The following is a 22724-nucleotide window of genomic DNA, read 5'->3' on the forward strand; positions in this document are numbered from 1 at the left end:
GAATTTTTCTACTTTTTGTAGAGACAAGATCTCGTTCTTGCTCAGGCTGGTCTCAAACTCTTGACCTCAAGCAATCCTGCTCCGCCCTGCCCCCTCACTGCCCACCTCCCAGAGTGCTAGGATTGCACCACCATGCCCAGCCTGTTTCACCTCTTATAAATACACTGAGACACTGACCTGCAAGACATAGAGTATGACAACTATCAGTCCAACCCAGCCATGCAGACTGTACAGGTGGGTGATGTTCCTGTAATTGCGGTTCTCGAACACGGCCACCAGAGAGATAATGGCAAGAATGGCAGCGACGGCGTTTAACCCTGCGTGGATGGATTTCATCAGGAGCTTGCTGCATTTCCAGGTCCATGGCAGCCTGTACACGATGATGGCTAGGGAGAGATGAAAGGGGACAGAATTTTTTTTAAAAAATCAACACAAAATGAACAGTTGGGCACTCCCTTTTCTGAAACCCTTTTCCCTTGCTTCTGCTTCTCCCCTCTTCCCCATGTTATTCCTGCCTCTGGGGGCTCTTTCTCGGCAGGGGGCTGGCATTTTCTTCACTTCCCACTTGTGAAGGAACCTTGGTGCCTCTCAGGCTCAGTCCTCAGGCTTTTTCTCCCTCTGCACTATCTGAGGGTGATTTCATTCTCTTTCACTAAATGATATCTACGTGGGAGGGACTCCAAAATTTACATCTTCATCCCAGAACTGTCTTCTATACTCCAGACCCACAGAATCCAATGCCTTCTTGACATCTCCATATAGATGCCTCCCAAATATTTCAAACTTGTCACATTCAAACCAAATTCTTAATCATATTATCTGGTTTACGCCTGTTGTCACTTTTCTTAAAAGTGTCTTACTTTGATAAGAAAAAGGAAGACTAAGGAAGAAAAAACATGCAAAAGATTTAAATGACATTTCACAAAGGAGTATATCCAAATGGCTAATAAAACATAAGAGATCAACTTCATTAGTCATTGGAGAAATGCAAATTGAAACTAAATGAGAATTCCTCTACCACATATCCGAATGGTTAAATACGGAAAATACTGACTATTGAAATGAATGTACAGCAATCAGAACTGTAATGTTCTGCTGATGGTAGTTTATTTTTTTGAGACAGGATCTTGCTCTGTTGTAAGGGCTAGAGTGCAGTGGCATCGTTATAACTCACAGCAACCTCAAACTCCTGGGCTCAAGCCATATTCCTGCCTCTGCCTCCAGAGTAGCTGGGACTACAGGCATGTACCACCACTTCTGGCTAATTTTTCTATTTTTTGTAGAGGTGGGTCTTGGTCTTGCTCAGGCTGGTCTCAAACTCCCAACCTGAAGCCATCCTCCTGCCTCAGCCTCCCAGAGTGCTAGGATTACAGGTGTTAGCCACCTCGCTCGACCCAGTAGTTTAAATAAGAGCAAACACTTCGGAAAATTGGCAGTATCTACTTAAGCTAAGCTTATGCATACCTTATGGTCCATCAATTTCACTCCTGGGTATATGCCGAAAAGAAATATGTACATATGTTCACCAAAGACACGTCCTAGAATATTATTAGCTGCACTATTAATGATGCCAAAACCTGGAAACCCCCCAGATGCCCATCATCAATAGAATGAATAAATGAATTCACACTATGGAATAATACCCATCAAAGAGAATGAATGAGCTATAACTAGAATAACACTCAACAATATGGATCAACCTATAATGTCAATCCCAAGAAGCCAAACATTAAGAAGTATATAGTGTGATTCAATGTATATGAAGTAAAAAACCAGGCAAAACTCGTCTCTGTAGTTCTAAGTCAGGATAATATTACTAGTTGCCCTTGTGAGGAAGGGACATTGCAATTGCAACAGAATGCATGAGGGATTTTGAAGGCTCCCACTAATACTCTGTTTTTCAACCTGGTGCTGTTTACAGAGGTGTTCACTGAAAGAAGATTTGTCATTCTGCGTGTAGATTAAATGTCAATAAAAAGGCTTTTAAAAAGGATTGTTTTGGAGAGACCACCCGAACCGGAAAGGAGCAAACACATTTCCACACTTGGGCATCTCTGACTCTCCTGGATTCTCTCCTAACCCAGGATTAGGCCCTGAGGCTGCAGTGAGAAGAATCCCAGGAGAAAACTCAGGAGTAAAAATGGAGAAAGTGAGATATCAGACTAAAATTACTAGAAACTCTCAGGAAGTAAAGAAGGAAAAAGAAACCAAGAAACCAGAAAAACTATCAGACCAGTTAATTAACCCTGGGAGTGGCCAGGAGACCCAGAGCTTCCTGGAAGAATGGGTATCTCTTGAATTTGAAGAGTTGAGCAAGAAAAATCATGAGTGGTCTAAAGCAATTGCCCACTGTCTTGAGCAGAGAGGTATAAAGAGGAGCTGGCAGGAATGTCTCCAGATGGTGATGAGTTTGCAGGACTTTTACTGGACTACTCATGAGGCCAACCCTGGCCCTGTCCTCATGAGGAGGACCTACACAGGATTCTGGGACTCAGATGGAAGGCCAGCATCTTTTCAGGGCCTCCCTGTGCAGACACACCTGACTTCCCACCTCCCGGGTACCAGCCCTGGGCCTGTGCCATCCCTGTTCACGTGGAGGGGCCACTGTGGACTGCTCCACCCCTGCACCTAGATGGCAGCCCTGGCACATGAATCTTCCATGGTCAGCTCCATGCCTATCCCCTGCCTTTTTCCTGTTAGCCAGAACGCCTCCACAGCAGTGATCTACCCTCTTTGATTCTGATCTAGAAACCTTACTTAAAGACAGAACCTGGATCCTGATGCTGTCTGAAAGACAGAAAAATAGCACAATCAATACATTGGTGCATGGTTCCTTCCTCTCCCAGCCTAATGCAATGAGAATAAAATGTGAAATAAATGAATGACCATGGCCTCAAATAAATAAATAAATAAATAAATAAAAGGGTTTTTTTTTTTTTTTTACATGTCCTAGTTTAAGCCCCTATCCATGCCTCCAGCCCACATCAGGGAAAATTTAGATACCTGGAAATATGTGGCAGATTGAAAAGGTTTAAAGAATACTTCCTGGAAAATGGATTCCACTGTATCAGCAGTATATCATGTACATTTTTTAACTCCGCCAAAAAAAAAAAAAAATGAGCCTCACTCCATCAAAGTCATTTATAATAAGAATATATAAAATTTCATAGGATCATAAAAATATAAGGGATCATCTATTCCTTTTTTAGGCAGAAACACATAACCTACAAAGAGAGATGTGAATTCAGTCTGTTTAAAGCTTTCAGAGCAAGTTGTCATTCCTCCCATTCTTCAGTCCCACTCCAACACTCCACAGCCCTCACCGTTAGGGCAGTATTCCTTTTACCTAACCCAAACCTTGAAGGATTGCTACTTACTAATTTTAGTGTGTATGAGTATCTTATAAGTGTTGGTTGATTATCCTTCCTTGAGAACATGGAGATTTTGAATAATCACTTCTATACTCAATGAATAGAAATATTTAATAATTTAATTGAAACTATTTAATGCAATACCTTAAAGAGTATACTTTTACAGCAGCTGAAGGTACCCTCTTGCCCTATATCATCTTTTCTGAGGGCATTAATGTGTCTTGCCATTTCTCCTTGTATCCCTAGAGCCTAAGACAGCCCTAAGCTCAAAGTATATAGCTCCATAAGTATTTTTTCCTAATTTGTTGATTTTTTTGATTGACATGTAATAATTGTACATATTTATGGAGTACCTAGTGATGTTTCGATACATACAATGTATAGTGATCAGATCAGGGTAATTAGCAATCCATCCTCTTAAACATTTATCATTTCTTTGTGTTGGGAACATTCCATATACTCTCTTCTAGCTACTTGAAAGTATACGTTATTGTTAACTATAGATATCCTATAGTCCTATAGAACAGTGGTCCCCAACCTTTTTGGCACCAGGGACCGGTTTCATGGAAGACAAATTTTCTGTGAACCCGGCCGGGGGTGGGGTGGTGTGTGTGGGGGGCGGTGGTGCCCGAGGGCAGGATGGTTTCAGGATGATTCAAGATATTACATTAATTGTGCAGTCCAACCTCTCCGCTAATGATAATCTGTATTTGAAGCTGTTCCCCAGCACCAGCATCACTGCCTCAGCTCCACTTCGGATCATCTGGTGTTGGATTTTCATAAGGAGTGAGCAACCTAGATCCCTCGCATACGCAGTTTACTTTCACTATGAGAATCTAATGCTGCTGCTCATCTGACAGGAGGCGGAGCTTATGCAGTGATGTGAGAGATGGGGAGCCGCTGTGAATACACATGAAGATTTGCTGCCAGGCGCGGTGGCTCACGCCTGTAATCCTAGCACTCTGGGAGGCTGAGGCGGGAGGATCACTTGAGGTCAGGAGTTCGAGACTAGCCTGAACAAGAGCGAGACCCCGTCTCTACTAAAAATAGAAAGAAATTATCTGGACAACTAAAAATATATATAGAAAAACTTAGCTGGGCATGGTGGCGCATGCCTGTAGTCCCAGCTACTCGGGAGGCTGAGGCAGTAGGATCGCTTAAGCCCAGGAGTTTGAGGTTGCTGTGAGCTAGGCTGACGCCATGGCACTTTAGCCTGAGCAACAGAGCAAGTCTCTGTCTCAAAAAAAAAAAAAAGAAAGAAAGAAAGGTTTGCTTGCTCACCTGCTCCTTACCTCCTACTGTGCAGCTGGGTTCCTAACAGGCCACAGACCAGTACCAGTCTGTAGCCTGGGTTGGGGACCACAGCTATAGAACACTAGAACTTATTTTTTAAAACTCTTATTTTGAGATAATGGTACATTCACATGCAGTTGTAAGAAATAATACAGAGACATTTCATATACTTCTCACCCAGGATTCCCCAATGGTGACATAACTTACATAACTGTAGTACAATATCACAATCAGGAAATTGACATCTATGTAATCACTGACCTTATTTAGAGTTCACCAGTTTTACCTATGTGTGTGTGTGTGTATGTGTGTGTGTGTATGTGTGTGTGAGATCCATCAGTATTTTTTATTTAATTTTTATTTAATTTTTTTTTTTATTTTTAGAGACAGGATCTCACTCTGTTGCCCAGGCTAGAGTGTAGTGGCACAATCATAGCTCACGGTAGCCTCGAACTCCTGGCCTCAAACAATCCACCCAGTTCAGCCTCCCAAAGTGCTGGGATTACAGGTATAAGCCACCATGCCCATCCCATATTTTTTAAATAAACAAATGCAAAGCACTTTCTGCAGACTGATCAAAATCTAGAAACCAAATTGATGTCAACTCAAACACTGGGGTTTCCCCCCCTTGTGCTGCTTCTCCTCTGAACATTCAGTGGTGCACCCTATATAATTCTCTAGTTTTCAGGGAATGCAAATGCCTCTTTACCCAATGACTCAATGACCTTTTATCCACAAAGTGGACCCTTTCACAATCTGTGTGATTAGGTAGTAGTAATATAAAAATGTGCAATATATAAAGACCTAATAACACATCTTCCCTTCTCCTGGTTTAGCCTCATTTATTACACACGTTTGCGTGCACATGTGCACATGCACACATGAGCCCTTGCTAGGTAGTAAGTACCATGCTAAGTGCTTTATGTTTACATTTTATTTCTCATCTCCATTTTGTGAGGAAGGTACAACTATTATTACAATTGTACAGAGGAGGATGCTGAGGCAGAGAGGTTAGGTAGCAGGCTCCACCTGAATTAGTGCTTTAAAATTAATATGATTATGGCTGTCATCGTTGCTATTGTTATCATTGTCACCATCATATCATCTAAGCACCACTGGGGAGGGTGGAAGAATCTTAGATGAATGAACTTGAATATCTATACATGAAGAGGGAATATTCAGGATGTATTTGCCTTAAAAGCAAATTATGAACAATAAACCATAATAGCTTTTTCTCTCCAACCTGGATCATATTATATCAAAAATTTCCAAAATCAAAACTAGTCTCCAGGCCAGGTGCAGTGGCTCACGCCTGTAATTCTAGCACTCTGGGAGGCCGAGGTGGGTGGATTGCTTGAGCTCAGGAGTTTGAGACCAGCCTCAGCAAGAGCGAGACCCCGTCTCTACTAAAAATAGAAAGAAATTATCTGGCCAACTAAAATATATATAGAAAAAATTAGCCGGGCATGGTGGCGCATGCCTGTAGTCCCAGCTACTTGGGAGGCTGAGGCAGTAGGATCGCTTAAGCCCAGGAGTTTGAGGTTGCTGTGAGCTAGGCTGATGCCACGGCACTCACTCTAGCCCGGGCAACAAAGCAAGACTCTGTCTCAAAAAAAAATAAAAACACAAAAAACAAAAAAAAGAACTAGTCTCCTATGTAAAAAGTCAGGAGTAGTTATCATGACTGATAGGAGTGTTACAAGCATTTCCAGGGGGATTCTGGATGGCCTAGAATTGATCTGGGTCCACAGGTGTATTCATGTTATAAAAACACATCCCCTTTTCTGCATGTTTGTTGTTTTTCAATAGAAGTTTACTTTTAAAAAATGTTGCCAAAAAAATCAAAGACAACTGTGTTTGTAGTGAAGACTTTTTTACTCTTCCTAATACTATTGAGCAGCACAGAAGAATGTGTCAAATTTTCTGTGAGTGGCTCATGCCTGTAATCCTAGCACTGCGAGAGGTCCAGGCAGGAGGATCGCTTGAGGTCAGGAGTTTGAGACCAGCCTGAGCAAAAGCAAGACCTCGTCTCTACTAAAAATAGAAAAAATTAGCTGGGCATTGTGGCGCTCGCCCAGCTACTCGGGAGGCTGAGGCAGGAGGATCTCTTGAGTCCAGGAGTTTGAGGTTGCAGAGAGCTATGATGATGCCACTGCACTCTATCGGAGTGACAGAGCAAGACTGTATCTCAAAAAAAAAAAAAAAGAAAGAAAGAAAAAAGAAATTTTCCATAAAACTGAACTCTATTCCCTTTGAGTGTCAAAACTTGATTTCTAAACCTTTTACATTTACTCAAATGTTTTTCAGATTGGCTGCACGCCAGCTTTCTTTCTCTAGCAGTAGCATGAATGGAACACATTTAACCTTTTATCAATGATTTGGGGTCATCAAAGAAACACCAATGATTATCCTATTACTGTAAGAGGAAGCCCTTAGGGGTTTCCAAAGCAGCAGAGGTGCTCACCTCTGGTCTAAATGGGCAAGACAATTATGGTTTTAGAGTCCATAGGTCTATTTAGAGTTTTCCTATCTCTTCTTTTATTTCTGTGCCTACCTCCAGCCTCTCCCCTACATCATCCTGCTTTCACCCTTGATTCCTGCCAGCTCTAAGTTTTAGCTTGTAAAATTTTACGTTGCCGAAAATCTTAACATCTGTTAAATCTGAGTGGTGAGTACATGGGGGTCTATTATATTAATTTCTTATGGTCGAAAGAGTTCATTCTAGTCTTAAAGTGAAGACACTATTTTCGCAAGCTTGCACACCCAAGAGCCAGTCTCCCCTACTCCATAGGCAGCTTGGGGAGAGGTGAGGGCTCTCGCATGACTGAGGCATGTGACCTTTAGCACAGGAATTTGTCTGCATCTCTCCTGGCCAGAGAGGCTCTGCTGCAGAGCTGGCTATGCTTCAAAATGCTCTCTGGGTAAATGAAAGGTAACTGCAAAATGTTACATTTGCATAAGCTGCTTATATGCTTTTAAAAATGTATAAATAACTGAAATATGGTGGACTTTGGGAGAAAAGGGCAACCTTAACAAATCAAGTCACATTTCTTACACAAGAATTTATTCTCAACAGTTATAAAAACTGCCTGGAGAGTGGAATTTCAATATTTCTTGCTTCTTTGGCTTGGCACTTACCTAGACATCATTCCTGAGGTTCAATGAGAAGGAAGAAAAAGGTTTCCCAAGCCCACAAGAAGGGGAAAATGGTATAAAATAGCTAGTTGTGACCTAAACAAGGGTTTGCTGTTAGAGGCTCTAGTTGGTACTCCATTTTCCCCCAGAAAATGAGGGGAAACAGGAACACATATATGTGAGAAATACATTTTAAATCCTCTAAAAGGAAAAGATATTGGTGGTGGAACATGTTAGTGTGATAAACTGAAAAAGAAAGAAAAGGGAGAGAGGAAGAAATTAATACTAATTATTCTTTAGACAATGAAGTGGAAAATATAGTAACTTGAATTTGAATTTAATTATTAGAAAACTTCTCAGCTCCTACTTGCATAATCAAAACTCAGGAATATGTGAAAACATATATTCTCTAAGATACAGTCTCTGCTTTGACACCGGCTTTCCATCCATATACCTTTACAAAACCATCTCTGTACCCAAGCTTGTCTTACCGCAGGTAATAGGTAACGCAAATTTAGGATCTGTCAAAGTGTGTGTGGCAAAGGAGGAGTTTTTAGTGACAGAAATATGTCCCTATACATGAAAAACATTTTGACTCTAGTTCTTCTGAGTTTAAATCTTGTGATTCACAAGAGTGTGAACATGTTTATCTTGTTCACTGTCATATCCCCGTATTTAGTTAGCATAGAGCCTGGCACCTGGTATGTATTCAGCAAGTATGTGTGAATAAATACATTTTAATAAAGCACGGCAATTAATTCAGTATTCCCAGCAAATGGGCAAATCCTCTTTTAATTGTTTTTGAATTTATTTTTAAAAATTAAGGTGTACCTGACAAGCAAAAATTGTATGTATTTATAGCATACACGAAGTTTTGAAACATCATTGTGAAATGGTTAAATAAAGCTAATTAACATATCCATCACCTTATACACTTATTTGTTGTGTGTGACAGATCCTCTTTCAAAATGCACAAATCAAAAACTCAAACAGGCTGCATGTGGGGCCCAGGCCTGTAATCCCAGTGCTTTGGGATGCTGAGATGAGAGGACCACTTTAAGGCCAGGAATCCAAGACCTTCCTCCACAAAAAAGTTTTCAAAAGTTAGCCAGGTGTGGTGGTGCGTGTCTGTAGTCCTAACTACTCAGGAGGCTGAGTCAGGAGGATCCCTTGTGCCTAGGAATTCGAGGTTATAGGGAGCTATGATTGCGCCTCTGCACTCCAGCCTGAGTGACAGTGAGACTCTGTCTCTAAAAGAAAAAACCAACCCCCCCCCCCCAAAACTCAAGACAAATTATACTGCTGGGCCAAGTATTAGCTAATATAAGATCAAATGGTCCTTTCAAATAAGTAAAAAGCATTGTGCACTTGGACTCACTTAACAGCTTTGAGTGAATTCAAAAATAAGAGTAAGTTATTGAGTTTGAAGTACACTGGAATTTTAAAACACTTATAAATTCTACTTAAACATGGTGTGCCCATTACACTTCCCTTCATGCTTTCAATAAAGTAAGTATTATTTTGCCCTCCTTGGTAGAATGTTCAGAACAGGATTATCAATCTTTATAACTCATTTCCCTGTGCACCCAAGAGTTTACCAGATTCCATCCAAAGGACCTCAAGTTTAAATGAAAAAGCAGAGAATCCTCTTAAATAGAGTTCTTGAAAAGATTCCTGCGGTGGCTGTCAAAGAGAACCAGAGCTTTGAAACATGTGCGTGCATTCAAACTGTCTCACAGCATGAATATCATGAAACTGAAAAACTCTGGAGAGTCAAAATGAAGGAAGTGATTTGGGTGATTTGGAAGATTTTTTTTTTTTTTTGCATTTTAGCACTAGAAGTATCTCTTTGAAGTGATTAAAATCCTCACAGAGGCAGCTACTTGGTACCAAATATGTGTATGAAAGGGAAAAATTCAGTTAATTGGCTAGACGTTTACAAATATCCAGAAAGTTTGTGTTGTTAGAAAGGTCAGCTATATTTTCTTGTGCCTCATATCAATATTATGACAGATCAGAAAGAGTACTGGCTCTGATACCACTTGGTTATATGACCCAGGCCAGATGTTTGATCTCTAAAGTGAGGAGTTGAACATAAGGTCCCAGCCAGCTCTAAATATTTAAGGATCAGTATAACCTACATTTCTAAAAGAAAACCATAACTCATCTCCAACCAACTCAAATGCAAACAGCTTGTAGATAGTGGCTATCAAAGAGAATCAGACAGGGCTGCATCTTATTCATTTGTTTTACACAGTGTCTGGTATACAGTAAGTACTTAATAAATGTATGTTAGTTAAATGGATAGGATAATATATGAAGGAATTGAATAAATGAACAACAACAAAAAACTTAGAAAAGTACAAAGTCTGCACAGTCACTTTAAAGCCTGTTTGATCTTTTAAGAAATTTCTATATGAAGAAAAACAGTTATAACAAAAATTTCTGGCCTTTTTTAAAAGGGAAGAATGTTCTATCTTTTAAGGAAAAATTTTAAAACCTCTCAAAGTCAAGACAGAAAATCCCAGCAGAAGTCACCTGTAAACTGGAAGATACGGACTGGGATTTGGTTCACAGATGTTATTTTGCTTGGTCACCACAATGTTTTAGGGGTTTGGTTTTGTTTTTGTGGCTGGTTTACTTTTAGTTTGAACAAGTTTTTAAAAAAATCTAGATTCTCTTGGAAAAGTGGGAAGATCTGGCAACCTTGATCTGGCATCCCTGTATATCCACAATCCACTGGAGCTAAGAAAAAGTTTCCTGTTTTGCCAATACCCTACAGTTCCCGACTCTTGAAGTATTAATATATACCTTTACTCTGCTGCATGAAGATCTGATCTTTGGTTAACTGTCCTAGTAAACACACAAAGTGGTTTGTCACCAATGTTACTAGGCAACACTATATATAATAATAATGACCCAATTGGTAAACTGTGTCTGGACTAGGAGGAAAGATAAAAAAAAAAAAATCTATAAACAGCTGATGAAAATGTCAATAGTCTGGAAACTATTTGCAGTGGTAACTATTCTACCTGTATTCACTTGGTAGGGCTAGTATAACAAATTACCAGAAACCTAGTGGCTTAAAACAACAAGTTTATTCTCTGACAATTCCGCAGGCCAGAAATCCAAAATCAAGGTGTTGGGCAGGATTGGTTCCTTCTGGAAGCTCTGCGGGAGAAACCATTTCATACCACTCTTCTAGCTTCTCGTGTCTGCTGGCAATTCTTGGTGTTCTTTGGCTTGTAGACTCATCACTCTAATCTCTGCCTCTGTCTTCGTGTAGCCTTCCCCTCTGTGTGTCTTTGTGTCTCAAATCTCCTCCTTTCTCTTATAAGGACACCAGTCGTTGGATTTAGGGCCTACCTAAATCCAGGATTATCTCATCTTGAGATCCTTAGTTATATCTGCAAAGACCAAATAAGGTCATATTCCCAAGTACCAAACATTAGAACTTGGACATATCTTTTTGGGCGACACTGGTCAACTACATATCTCTTGTAGGGATTATAAAAACTAGGACTATAGAGTATTACAAGAGATAGTGGTTCCTATGGGGCATGGGGGCATTAAGCCCTGATGGCACCGATATGGATCTCATCTCCTGGTGCCTGAGCTGTCACCTGGGGAAAGGACAGCTTATTGAGGGCTATGTGGACTGCTGCTGCAAGGATGCCCCCTGGGGGGGGGCACCTGACACTGCCCTGCCAGCAAGCTCTGGCTCCCGTCCTAGTTCCTTCTGAGTAGACTGGTGCCCAGGGTGGTCTCTGTAGTCTCTCATTTCTGAATGCTTAGTTGAATCCAGGAAGACACCCTGGTGGGTGGTATACACCCAATCCACTTCACCTATTTGTGCTCCTGATCCTTGTAGGTACAACACCTGGTTTAAAGGATTGGCCAACCTTCCACTAATTTAGTAAATATTTACAGAATGCCTATCACATGCTAGGTAATACTGTGGATACAGCAGTGAAGAAAACAGACAAAATCCCTCCCCTCAGGGAGCTTACATTCTAGGAGGAGAAGACAGACAATAAATTAATAAATAGTGGTCAGAATTTGGATAATACTGTATTTTGAATCTGGAGTCTATAAGATTTTCTGATGGAATAGATGAGAAGTATGGAAGGGAAGAATCAAGGATGACTGTATTAAGAGAATTTTGTCCTGAACATCTAGACAGAGAAAGTTGCCATTTACTGAGTCGGTTGAGCCCATGGGAGGAGTGGTCTTGCAGGCAGGAGCAAGATCAAGAGTTGAGATGTGGACGTGTCAACTTGACATCCAAGTAGAGAGTCTGAGTAGGCAGATGGATATTTGTGTCTGGAGTTCAGGAGAGAGATTGGGCTGAATATATAAATATGGGAGGGATCGGTGTATAGATAGCACTTAAAGCCAAGAGACTGGATGAGATCATGGACTGAATGAGTGAAGAAAGAGAAGCCAAGTGCAGAAAATGTACAAAGGAGGAGTGAGGGGTCACTTATGTCAAATGTGCCTTCCAGTCTGGCAAGAAAAGGACTGGGAATTGACCCAACATGGTGGCCATTGGTTACTTCCTTAAGAGCAATTTTGGTGGAGCGGGAGGTGAAAGCCTAACTGGAGAGAAAAGGAGGAAAGGAACTGGAAACTGCTGATATTGAGAAATATTTCAAAAAGTTCTGCGGTAAGGCAAGCAGAGAATTAGGGAAGTAGTTGGTGGGGCATACAGGGTCAAGAGTGGTTTCTTTTTAAGATGACAGAAATTATAGAATGTTGGAAATAATCTGGTTGGGGAAGAAACTCAGTGATGCAGAAGAAGGGAGGGAGAATTGAAGGCAAGAGGAGGCAGGGACGGTACTTATGCAGTAACATTCTAAGGTGCCCCTAAAACAAAGGTGCACTTCCAGTGTGATACAATGTCCATTCTTCCCCGAGGCTGACTAAACCAGTGCTTCTAAACTAGCTGAACAGGAGAACCACTAGGGGGAAGGGAAGACACATTTACTTTAGATGCAATTATTATGGTCACAAATGAGTGGCTGTAAAATTGCATTATTTTTTTTTTTACTAACAATTTAATGATGGTACAGAAATAGTCACTCATTCATTCAACAACCATTTATTGGTCTGCCATATGCCAGTTCTAGGTGTTATCCTAGGTGCTAGGGATATATTAATAGCAGTGAGCAAAACAATCATATCTAAAACATTTTTATGAGTTACATTATTAAAATATCCATATTTATTTATTTATAACAAAAATGTGTTTTGGAAACCCTTTTTGTGTGTTTTTGGACACACGATTGCTTTGAATTCTCTCTTTACGCTTTGTAAAAACCCTCATTTCCCTAAGATTGATAGGTTTTGTTATTAGTGGTGTCCCCAAGGCCCGTTTTGGAGTAGGTATTTGGGGCACTATTATCTCTATTTGGGGCTCCATTATCTTCATTGCCAGGTTTCACCACAAGAGCCTTTTCAAGTATATTTAGGAGATCTTGGAATTTAGCCACTTTTAGATACATTAACGGCCTTTTAGGAACTGCTCTTAATTTCTGTCAGTCTTTTAAAGGTTACTTACATGTAGTTATATCCTCTAACAAAATCATTAAACTATTTAATTTCTCCCCTTTCAGTTTATACAATAAAAAGAGTTCTACATGTGGGAGAGTAAGGAGTATAGAATTTCCAAGACTTCTTTTTGCTAAATTCAGACACCTGAATTTCCTACCTTTTACTAAAGAACAGATTCCACCTTGCTGAACCTTTTAAAAGGTCAACTGCCACTTTGAGAGCATTAATTTGTTTCAGTCTATTCTGTGGCCTTTTCAAGGTCTGTTTCTCTGATTTCTCAGCAGTATACTTATTTCATGAGAAACATTCCTTTCAGAGAAGCGCAAAGCCTCTTCTAAACTCTTCCTCAATTCATGTCAGAGTTTGTTAGCTAGATTTCCCACTAGTTTAAAATTTTGTTTTAGTTTTAGATTTCCCGTAGTCTGTTATACTTTATTTTAGAATACATCCATACATTTTTCAAAAATGTGCTTGCAGTTCATGAGGGCGGTGGAGAGTGACAGGGCGAGGGAGAGGGAGAGGGGGAGAGACTTACCGCATTTCGTAACTTCTATGTTAGTCTTGCTTCTTCAGAGCTTACTGCTCAAAGGTGTCTCAAAGGACTCATACTTGTTCTCACACAGTTTCAAATATTATTTACTGTTTGCAGATAACATTTGTAAAGCACTTTATGCTTAGAGTAATCTCCAAATATTTATGTATTACAGAAGGGAAGAATTCCATTACATCATGTTATTAGAGATCTAAAATCTCATGGCCTAAATTTTCCTCCTTGCAGCAATTGTGCAGTAAAAAATCCTGTTATAACATGGCTAGTCTGCAACATGCGTTTCCCCCATGGCTCATAGAGTCTATTTGAGTCTATTTAGTCCTCCTCCTTGCACTCAAGATTTCCTACTACTGCTTGGAGTGAGGAGTTCGTGTGGGTGGGCCAAGATATGGAAGAACTGTGGAGAACTATGTGTGTGTCTACATGTATGAAAACATTTATATTCAAGTCAATTAAATGCATTATGTGATTGAAGTGCTTTGCAAATCTAGGATCCAAACAGTAAACAGGATGGCTAATGTTGACAGGACAAACACTGGAATGTTAACACAAATATAGTAACTAAGCCTAAAGAACACAAAGTTTTCGTAAAAGCAGCAGATGAAAATTTCCAAAATATACATTTACACATTTTTGTCCAAAGTAAGCATAAACAGATTAAGAGAAGTACACAGTTAAGAGAAAATTAGAAAATCTTTTAGAAAAACTGCATAATGGACTATAACATGAATATAGAGTTTCAAAGTGTATTTTAGATGATGCTTTTTCATCCTCTAAAAAGATTTTGCAGAAAATAAGCATATTGCCATAAAAACAGAGAAATCAACTTTGAAAATAAGGTCACTGAAAAGATTTAAACAACTTCCATGGGTAGGTAAGTTACTTAACTCCTCTCTGCCTCAGTTTACTCCTTTTATACCTGTGAGATAATGCACTTAGCGGACACAGAAAGCACTCAATAAATGTTAGCCATTGTGACTTTTTCTCCTCTTTGGCAAGTCAGGGAACAAGTAATATCACTTGTGTTTCCCGTGCCCTCAATTTTAAGAAGATATTCCAAGACCTCTGAAAAGTTTCTTGGTATTAGAAGCTGCTCTGAAGAGTTAGGCCGAAGAGAAGAAACTGGTCCTATCACTTGAGTAAACAGAAGGTATTGACAGCTCTGGCCAAACTTAAGGGCTCGACCATGAAGAAGAGTGCTTCTTGTGACAGCAACTTTGGAACTTGAGAATGTTTTTCTCATTTTAGCCTAGTGGCAAAACAGCTGGGAATTATGCAACGAAATGACTAAGATGGCCAGTGGTACTCACATCGGATGCCAATCTCATACCAGGGAAGCTTTTGAACGGTTGAGGGTTAGTAAAATCTTCTAGTACATCCCAGAGTGGGAGAATTCTGGCCACATTTATGAAGGCTGTAGCACAAGTTTAAAACAAACAGAGGAGAAAAAAACACTTTTCTTTAGGAATAAGGTTAGTGTTGGGCTTTTTTGTTGTTTTTGTTTTCGGTTGTTTTTGTTATATTTTGAGTCAGCTTTTTTTTTTCTTTTCTTTTTTTTTTTTTTTTTTTGATCGCCTGTTTGTGGGGAGTTAAATATTGAGGAAAAGGCAGCCTGCTCAGAGGCAAGGCGAGAGGTTTCAGCCAGTGGGCATCTCTTTCCGCCTCCTTTCTGCTCCGATGGATCATTTTCTGCGACAAACCCCCAATCCACTTTCTATAGTTGAAGGCCTTGACTTCACTAAAAAGTGAAGGTGGTTACAAATAAATAATGCTTGCGCCATTAGCTAGAGGTTCCATCCAGCCACACAGCAACCGAAGGAAACTGTCAGGACATCGATAGGCACCACACAACGACAATAAACACTGCCGACGACGGAGCCCTCGCTCCGCGCCAGCCCATCCCGGAGAAGACGGCACGGACACAGCTCGCGGGGCCGCCCGGAGCAGACAAGCCTCGGGCCAGGCGGCGCCCAGGCCCCAGCAGGAAGCTCCGCACGGGAACTTTCGCCAATCGGCCGCCACATAAACAAGTTGGGCTCAAGACCGTCCAATGACTGCTCAGAGCAGCGAAACACCCTTTTGAGTCCTGGCAGCTTCCCGGGCTCGACCGAGTTGAACGCTCTGGGAGGAGTGACACCCGGAGCTCATGCGCCACTCGCCCCGGCCGCTGGGGGACCAGCCGCTCCACCCGGGGCCGAGAACGTTACAAGAAGCAACAAATTCTCCCCCCTCCGCTTGTCCCCGCCGCCTCCCCCTCCTGATTCGCAGCCTGGAAGCAGGTTTGGCAAAAGGCCTCGCCTGAAGGGCGTTTCCGCGCCCCGATTGCGCAAGCTCTGGGCGGCTTTCCCCGGCGAGGGCGCTGCCCCTGCAGGGCTGTCGCATCCGCCGCCGCCCGCCTTGCTGGGGTCTCGGGTAGCCCGAAATGCGTCCTAGCCACTCGCCGCAAAGAGCTAATCAAGTGTGGCCAGTCCCGCTCCGCTCCCCGCGCTGCGCCCCGCGCCCCCCGCAGCGCGTCCCCACCGCGCCCCCCGGCCCGCCCCCGCCAGCCCCGACTCCACGCTCGCCGCGGTCCGCCCAAATCACAGCTCTGCCCGGCCCTGCCGCCCCGCGCCTGTCCCCCCCCACCAGGAGGTGTCCAGTACCGATGCCCTGGATGAAGACGAAGCCAGTGACCATGAGCACCGGGTGCCAGTTAAACTCGAGGTCGGTCCCATCCCAGCCGAGCCCCCCACGGTAGTGGAGGACCCAGACGAGGGTGAAGATCACCGACAGGAAGCCCAGGAGCAGCGCCGACACCAGCAGCACCAGGAAGCCCTTGTAGCCGTCCATGGCCATCAGAGCCCCATGCCCCGCGCCGCGGCGGCCGCAGGAATTTGGAGAGGCGGCGGCAGCCTCTGGGTACTAGCCCGGCGGCGGGACCGGGGCGTCGACTTCTTGAGGCTGTCTCCGTCTGCGGGGAGGGGCTTCTCGGCCTCTGGCCCTGGACGTGGGGCCTCGTGGGGGTGGGCGGCTGGCCCCCGCTCGGAAACGGGCCCCACCCCGGGGATCACAAGGCCGAGAGCTCTCACTGCCAAGCTCGCAGAGAGCTTCAGTAACCGATCCAGATAGTTGTTGCGAGCTCCGAGGATTTCAAACCCACCACTTTCGTTGAACTCTTCCCGTATCTCTTCCCTATCTGTGGGGTCCCTGAGTAGGACAGCGGTGTGCGCTCTTGGTTAACAGAAGAGAGGGATCCCTTTGATGGGCTCTTGTGTGTACTTTTAATTAATAAAGCCTCCTTAGCCGCAGAGCTAGAGGTTTGGCTCTCTCTGAGGGCAAGGAAGCGACAAGGAACCTGTAGGGTGGTGGTGTGGGTAACAGGGGGCTTGGCCTTATCTAGAAATGAGACTACTTGCAGTTTGCTGTGGAAAGAGGGAAGATAGGCACCTCCTGGCCCCGGACTTGCCTATTAGCGTGATAAAATGTATTTTAAAGGTGTCCACCCACCCAAACCAATTTGAACTAAAGCCCCACCTTGATGAAATGAAATGAAGCTCACCGCCTGCCCTTGTTCCAACATTATCGTGTCACTCTTCACCAGACAAAAACAGTGTTAGCGTCAGTGTCAGCGTTATCTATTGCTATCACAGAAAAGAATTCTAGAGTGCATTTGGGAAGGTAAACTTCTAGCCCTCCTTTGTAGCTCATCTATGAAGACTAGTTTACCCTAATGCCCTGTTGCCATCTTGAAAGACCTCAGAATGTGCAGTTAGTGTATGAGGGTGATTTTCAAAACAGGAGTTGTAGGCCAAGGAAGTAGGAGTGTCAACGCTGGTAGTGGGGCAGGAGTAAGAGATTGCAGACTTCACCTTGTATCATTATTCTGTTGGCGGGGAGAGTGAACAAATAGAAGAGAAAGACCCCTTTCCTCAGTACCAGGCTTTCTTTGATCTGGCCCCAGCGTAGCCCTCCACTCTAATCCCTTACCACAACCTGACTGGTCCTGGATGTCCTTGGCTGTGAACTTCTCTGGCAGCCCCTGCCTCTAAATTTGCCTGACCTCCTCTACCAAGAAACCTGCCCTGAGTCTGCCCATGCCCGTTTCAGACCCCACGCACCTCCCCATCCAATGCCTCTGAGTCACTTACTGAAATGTGATATAATGACCTGTGGCTGTCTCCACTGTCCAGACTGCCCCCTTGAAGGCACTAACTGTCCAATTTATCATTTTATTTTTCCTTAGCATATGGTAGTTACTTGATAAACATTTGTGGAAGATTAATGGGACTGAGTATGTCAAACAGCATCCTGGCAGAAAACAGATGGCACATTCCAATTGGGTAATTTAATAATGAACAGGACTATTTATATATGAAGTTGTGGGCAGGATGTGGAAAACCACAGGCTGGTGCAGTGTCCCAGGCCTGAAGGGGAGAGGGTTACTGGAATGCAGAGGGAAAACTGTGTGGAGAGGGGAGTCTGCCAGAGGTCTTGAGTGGAGGGATGCAACCAGCCTGCAGGGACCCCACAGGGAGAAGGACGGGGAAGGGCGTAAACATCCCAACCTTACTCTTCCACCCTCTGATCTTCTGCCTGGGGTCTCCCAGTGGCCAATCAGAAGCTGAACAGAAGCCAGAAGGCAGCTGGTGTGATCCATTACAGGTCAGCTTCCCAGGACACACAGCAGAGTGGCGAAGGGTGAGAGGAGATCCATAGGACTAAATGGAAACCATCACTGAATCTTCCAGTTTTATTTTTTCAGACTTTTCTGTTACTGAGTGCTACAAATGTTCCCTGTTTAATTTTATACTGTTTCTCTTCCTCTGCAACCTTTAGCTAGTACTTCTGTAACAACAATGCCATCATCTTGCTATTCTTCTCCCTAAAATTATCTAGTCCTTGTCCCCAGTTAATTTCTTCACCCCCTTGACCCAACACCTTCACTCTACTCTCGAGCTGATTTTGCTTTGCAGCAGCAGTAAATGAGAGTCTCTGGGCTTCCAGACTCCATTGCACAGAACATCTCAGGAAAGTGAAAACAAGGCCAGGGGTACAGACGATGTTGAATTGTCTTGAAGTTACAAGTTAAACTGAAAAAATTTCAACTTTTAAGTTGTCCTTTAAGGACCTAACTTTGATAAAACCTGTCATTTAGAAAAGGAGAATTTTCAATAAATACTGTTGTGGCTTAGTGTTAACTTTTTTTAAGAAACAGTTGTTCAACAATAGAAGTTTCCCTCAGGAGATGGCAAGCAGTTTGTCACCAAAGTACCTAAGCAGACTCAATACCTGTCAGCAATGCTATCTAAGTGATTCCTGATGTGGGGAATTCGGGGGAGCACTCAACAAGATGGCCTTCCTAAACACCTGTGATTCTAGAAACATGTTGACGGAATTTTTTTGGCTTTTTTTCGTTGTTGTTGTTGTTGACAGAAACAGAAAATGCAGAGTAAGGAGATAGGTAGTGAAGGGGTGGAGAGAGAAAATCCAAACCCCATCCATGGGGAGAGGAGGCACTGCGTGCCCTGCATGCTGTCTATCTATTGAACTTCCACGAGGCAATGCTGCATTTCTTCTGGTGCGTAGAGAAGTCCAGTGCTCTAATGCACAGTAGTGGTAAGCTGTACACAGTGGCTTGCTGTGTAGGATAAGTGAACCAATTTTAAACTTTCACATGTGTACGGTGTGCTGATTCCTCTCTGTTTGCTCCTTCATGCTCCACCCTTTGCCTTGCCTTGTGCCCTGGGGGGCTGACATCTGCAGACAGTGTCATCTGGCTTTCCTTGTGCTCTGGGTTTGGTGATGGGAAGTGCTGATAGGAGATTAGAAGGCAGGAAAAAAGACAGGTCGACCTGCTTATCTCCCTGTCCCCCCTAGTCTGGTCATGGTTTTGCAGCAGTTGCATTCCTCTTTGCCACATGACTTTCAAGTGTCCCCTCTACTACCACTATGGCTCTCATGGGGGTCCAGTGGTCTTCATCGTACCTTGGTGAGTTCCCTGAAGTCTGCACCTCTGTAAATAGTCCATTTATTAAACTTACTTCAATTAAAACCTTTATGCTGTTTCCTGCAGGACCCTGACAGATACAAGTGGAAAAATACTCTGACCTAATACTACTGTTTCCCTAGCCCCACCCACTGCCCATGACTTCTTAGGACACATTATGAATGGAGGAATGTATGAAACGAGAGAAAATCAAAGGCAGGAGGAATGACCTCACACACTTTCCTTCCCTCCCTTCTGCTAGATAGAGATTTGGGGATCAGAAAGCTGTCCCAGATGACCAAGATAAAGCGACTCAGATGCAACTGTGACTCATGATGCAAGCCAAGCCCAGGAAGTGGTCAAAGTCTCCTTAATGAAATAAAAACAGGATTACTGTTTTCAAAAGAACACAGCCAAAGCCATGATAATGGGAGGAATATGCTTTCCTCACGTGAGGCTATGCCTTCTTTGATGAGGGATTTTTCCTCAGAGGGAACTGGAGAGATCAGCCCCTGTGCTCGCTGTGGGGAGACTGGCTATGGAACCAGCCCCTGCCAGCTCCCTGACTTGAGGTGCTCTTAGAATCCACCTGCCCCCATTGGGCAGGGCAGGGGCAAGGAAAGATTTCATTTGTATCTGGCCACAGCCAAGGAACCTCGGTTTGAGAAGAGGCAGGAACTCTCTTACTGAGGGAGCAGGGTAAGACTGATAGGCAGACACAGGGTAAGAGGAAGGTGTCTGGGGAGAATAGCAGTGGGGACAGCATCTTTGAGAGATGCTCAAGCAAAAGGCCTAACTCCATAGAGCCTCTTCCTCTTGCACCCTGGGGTGGCAGGAGGGGTAGGTTAGACTCAGGGCCCTGCTGTTCTTCCTTCTACTTTATACTGCTTTGTAAAACTACCTGACCCTCCATTTAGTTTTTTAAATACTTCCTTCATCATCCAATGCAAGTTTGGTTTGGGGAAAACTGGTGAGGCAAGAAGCACTCAGGAAAGAGATTGGGAACTCTTCCTAATCATCTGGCAAGATAGAAAAAAGGACCCTGTCCTGGCCCTTTCTCCCCAGCCCAGACATTAGCAGGTGGAGTCGACTCTAGGTAGAGTCTGGCCTTTCTTTATGTAGGCAGAAGAGAATTAGGATTAAATTCCTTGATTCCCTAATTCTCATCAACCACCTTTACCCCATGGGTTAGCAGGAAATAACCATGTGAGGAAGAAAAGAACAGGGCTTGGCCACACCTAGGTTCTATTTATTTCAGAGCCCCCTCCAATGCAAATTTATACACCCTAGGCTAAAATATAAGCTCTTTCAAGGATCTTCAGATTTTGGAACACAGATTTGGTCTATCTTATTTGCTGCTGCTCTTCCAGGGTCTATGAGCAGGTATGGTACAGCACACAAACACAAAATGATTGCCACGAAGGAAGAAGTTTTTTAATATAAATATTCGCAGTCCCCTAGGAACAGGAGGCAAGGCGTGCCATGCAGGGCCACACAGGGAATCAAGATGAGTGGGCAGAAAGGACAGGAGCCTTTATTGTGGTTTCCAAGGGAAGGAACGGGCAGTAAGCAAGCAGAACAAACTTATGATTGACTGGTTTGAATAATTTCAGTGGGCTCTGGCATAGAGGTGGTCCCCAAATACCTATCCCTGTAGTGATTAAGGCAGGGGATAGTGACACTTCCCAGGCTGTAGACATTTGAAAAAAGGAGACAGGTTGGGGTTTAGAAACTTAATTGGTTGGTTTGCACATCAAAGACATGCTAGCAGGCAAATTATCTCTAGGAATTAGTTAATTCTGGGAAGGGCAGTTGCCTGAGTCCACAAGGCCCCAAATGCCAGAGATCAAGAAAACAGAAAATAAGAAAATATAGTTAATAAGCCTAGAACAGGTGTCAACAGAGAAGAGGCATTTAAAAACACATTCATGCGCTGACTAGTTAGATTAGAGAGCCTAAGATAATGTCAGAGAAATTAGCAAGGAAAGGAATGCCCTGGAACATTTTTCTTATAGCTAAGCTTCTTTCACATAAACTAAGTTTTGTAAGTTCATTGGACTGTTTGGATGGGACATTATAGTATGTGAAGAACTGGGTTATACTATTATTAACCAAAAACACCATTTCATCTTTGGAGAACTTTTATTGGATACTTTATTTGGCTTTGTAATAACAGGAATAAATGTACTAATTATAATCTTCTCTGCTACTGATGCATTTTTTAAAGTGTGTTCACAGGCAGTGTCTCAGAAATGTATTTCCAGAATTTTGGCTCATGGATCTCACAGTCTTATTGGAGTATGAAGGAATCATTTATCCCCACAAAACAACTCTGAATGCAGACCGGAGATGCTTTCTTAGTAGGTCAAATATTTGGCTAAACAAATTTTACCTACAAACAACTTAGACTTCAGTGGATATTGGGAAGACTTGATTGTAATTTCTGTTAGCAGACAAAGCTCTTTTTAAGGAGAAAATCAAATGGTAAAAGCCCAAATTTTACTTTTTTTCACAAAATAATTTAGCTTGGCTTCTGTCATTTATATGTTACCTCCAAGCCTAGGTCCTTGAGATTCCAGTCAAGCGGAAGCAGTTTGGAATAAGCGAATATACATTGGTCTAGGACTTCAATCTGCTACTAGTTCACTGTGTAATCAGGCAATTCACAGGGCTGCAGTTTGCTAATCTGTGACAAAACAGCTTTAGGCTAGATGAGGGTTATGTGTATGGATAGAGAACATGGATGGGGAGAAATAGCATCTTTATTTCCATTTACTCCTAACTGAAATTTAGCAATTTCTGTAATTGCAAATGCAGACAACAAACCCCACTAGTATTCACAGTAGCTGTGACTTTG

At 42.8% G+C, this 22724-nt stretch overlaps 1 protein-coding gene across 2 annotated transcripts in view; it reads right to left on the minus strand.

The window, feature by feature from the left end:
• LOC123643205 (plasma membrane ascorbate-dependent reductase CYBRD1) overlaps positions 1 to 16972 on the minus strand; it is a 28992-nt gene extending 12020 nt beyond the window's left edge. The window contains exons 1-2 of one of the 2 annotated variants that reach the window (XM_045558614.1): positions 16545 to 16972; positions 178 to 386 (exon numbers count right to left, since the gene is read on the minus strand). In XM_045558614.1, the coding sequence (XP_045414570.1) occupies positions 178 to 386; positions 16545 to 16737 (402 nt within the window). In that variant the 5' untranslated portion in view covers positions 16738 to 16972. The remainder of the gene's footprint in view (positions 1 to 177; positions 387 to 16544) is intronic. The other variant, XM_045558615.1, reaches the window with a different exon arrangement.
• Between the last annotated feature and the right edge of the window lie 5752 nt (positions 16973 to 22724).

Source organism: Lemur catta, chromosome 8 (genome assembly GCF_020740605.2).
Source record: "Lemur catta isolate mLemCat1 chromosome 8, mLemCat1.pri, whole genome shotgun sequence".
NCBI lineage: Eukaryota > Metazoa > Chordata > Mammalia > Primates > Lemuridae > Lemur > Lemur catta.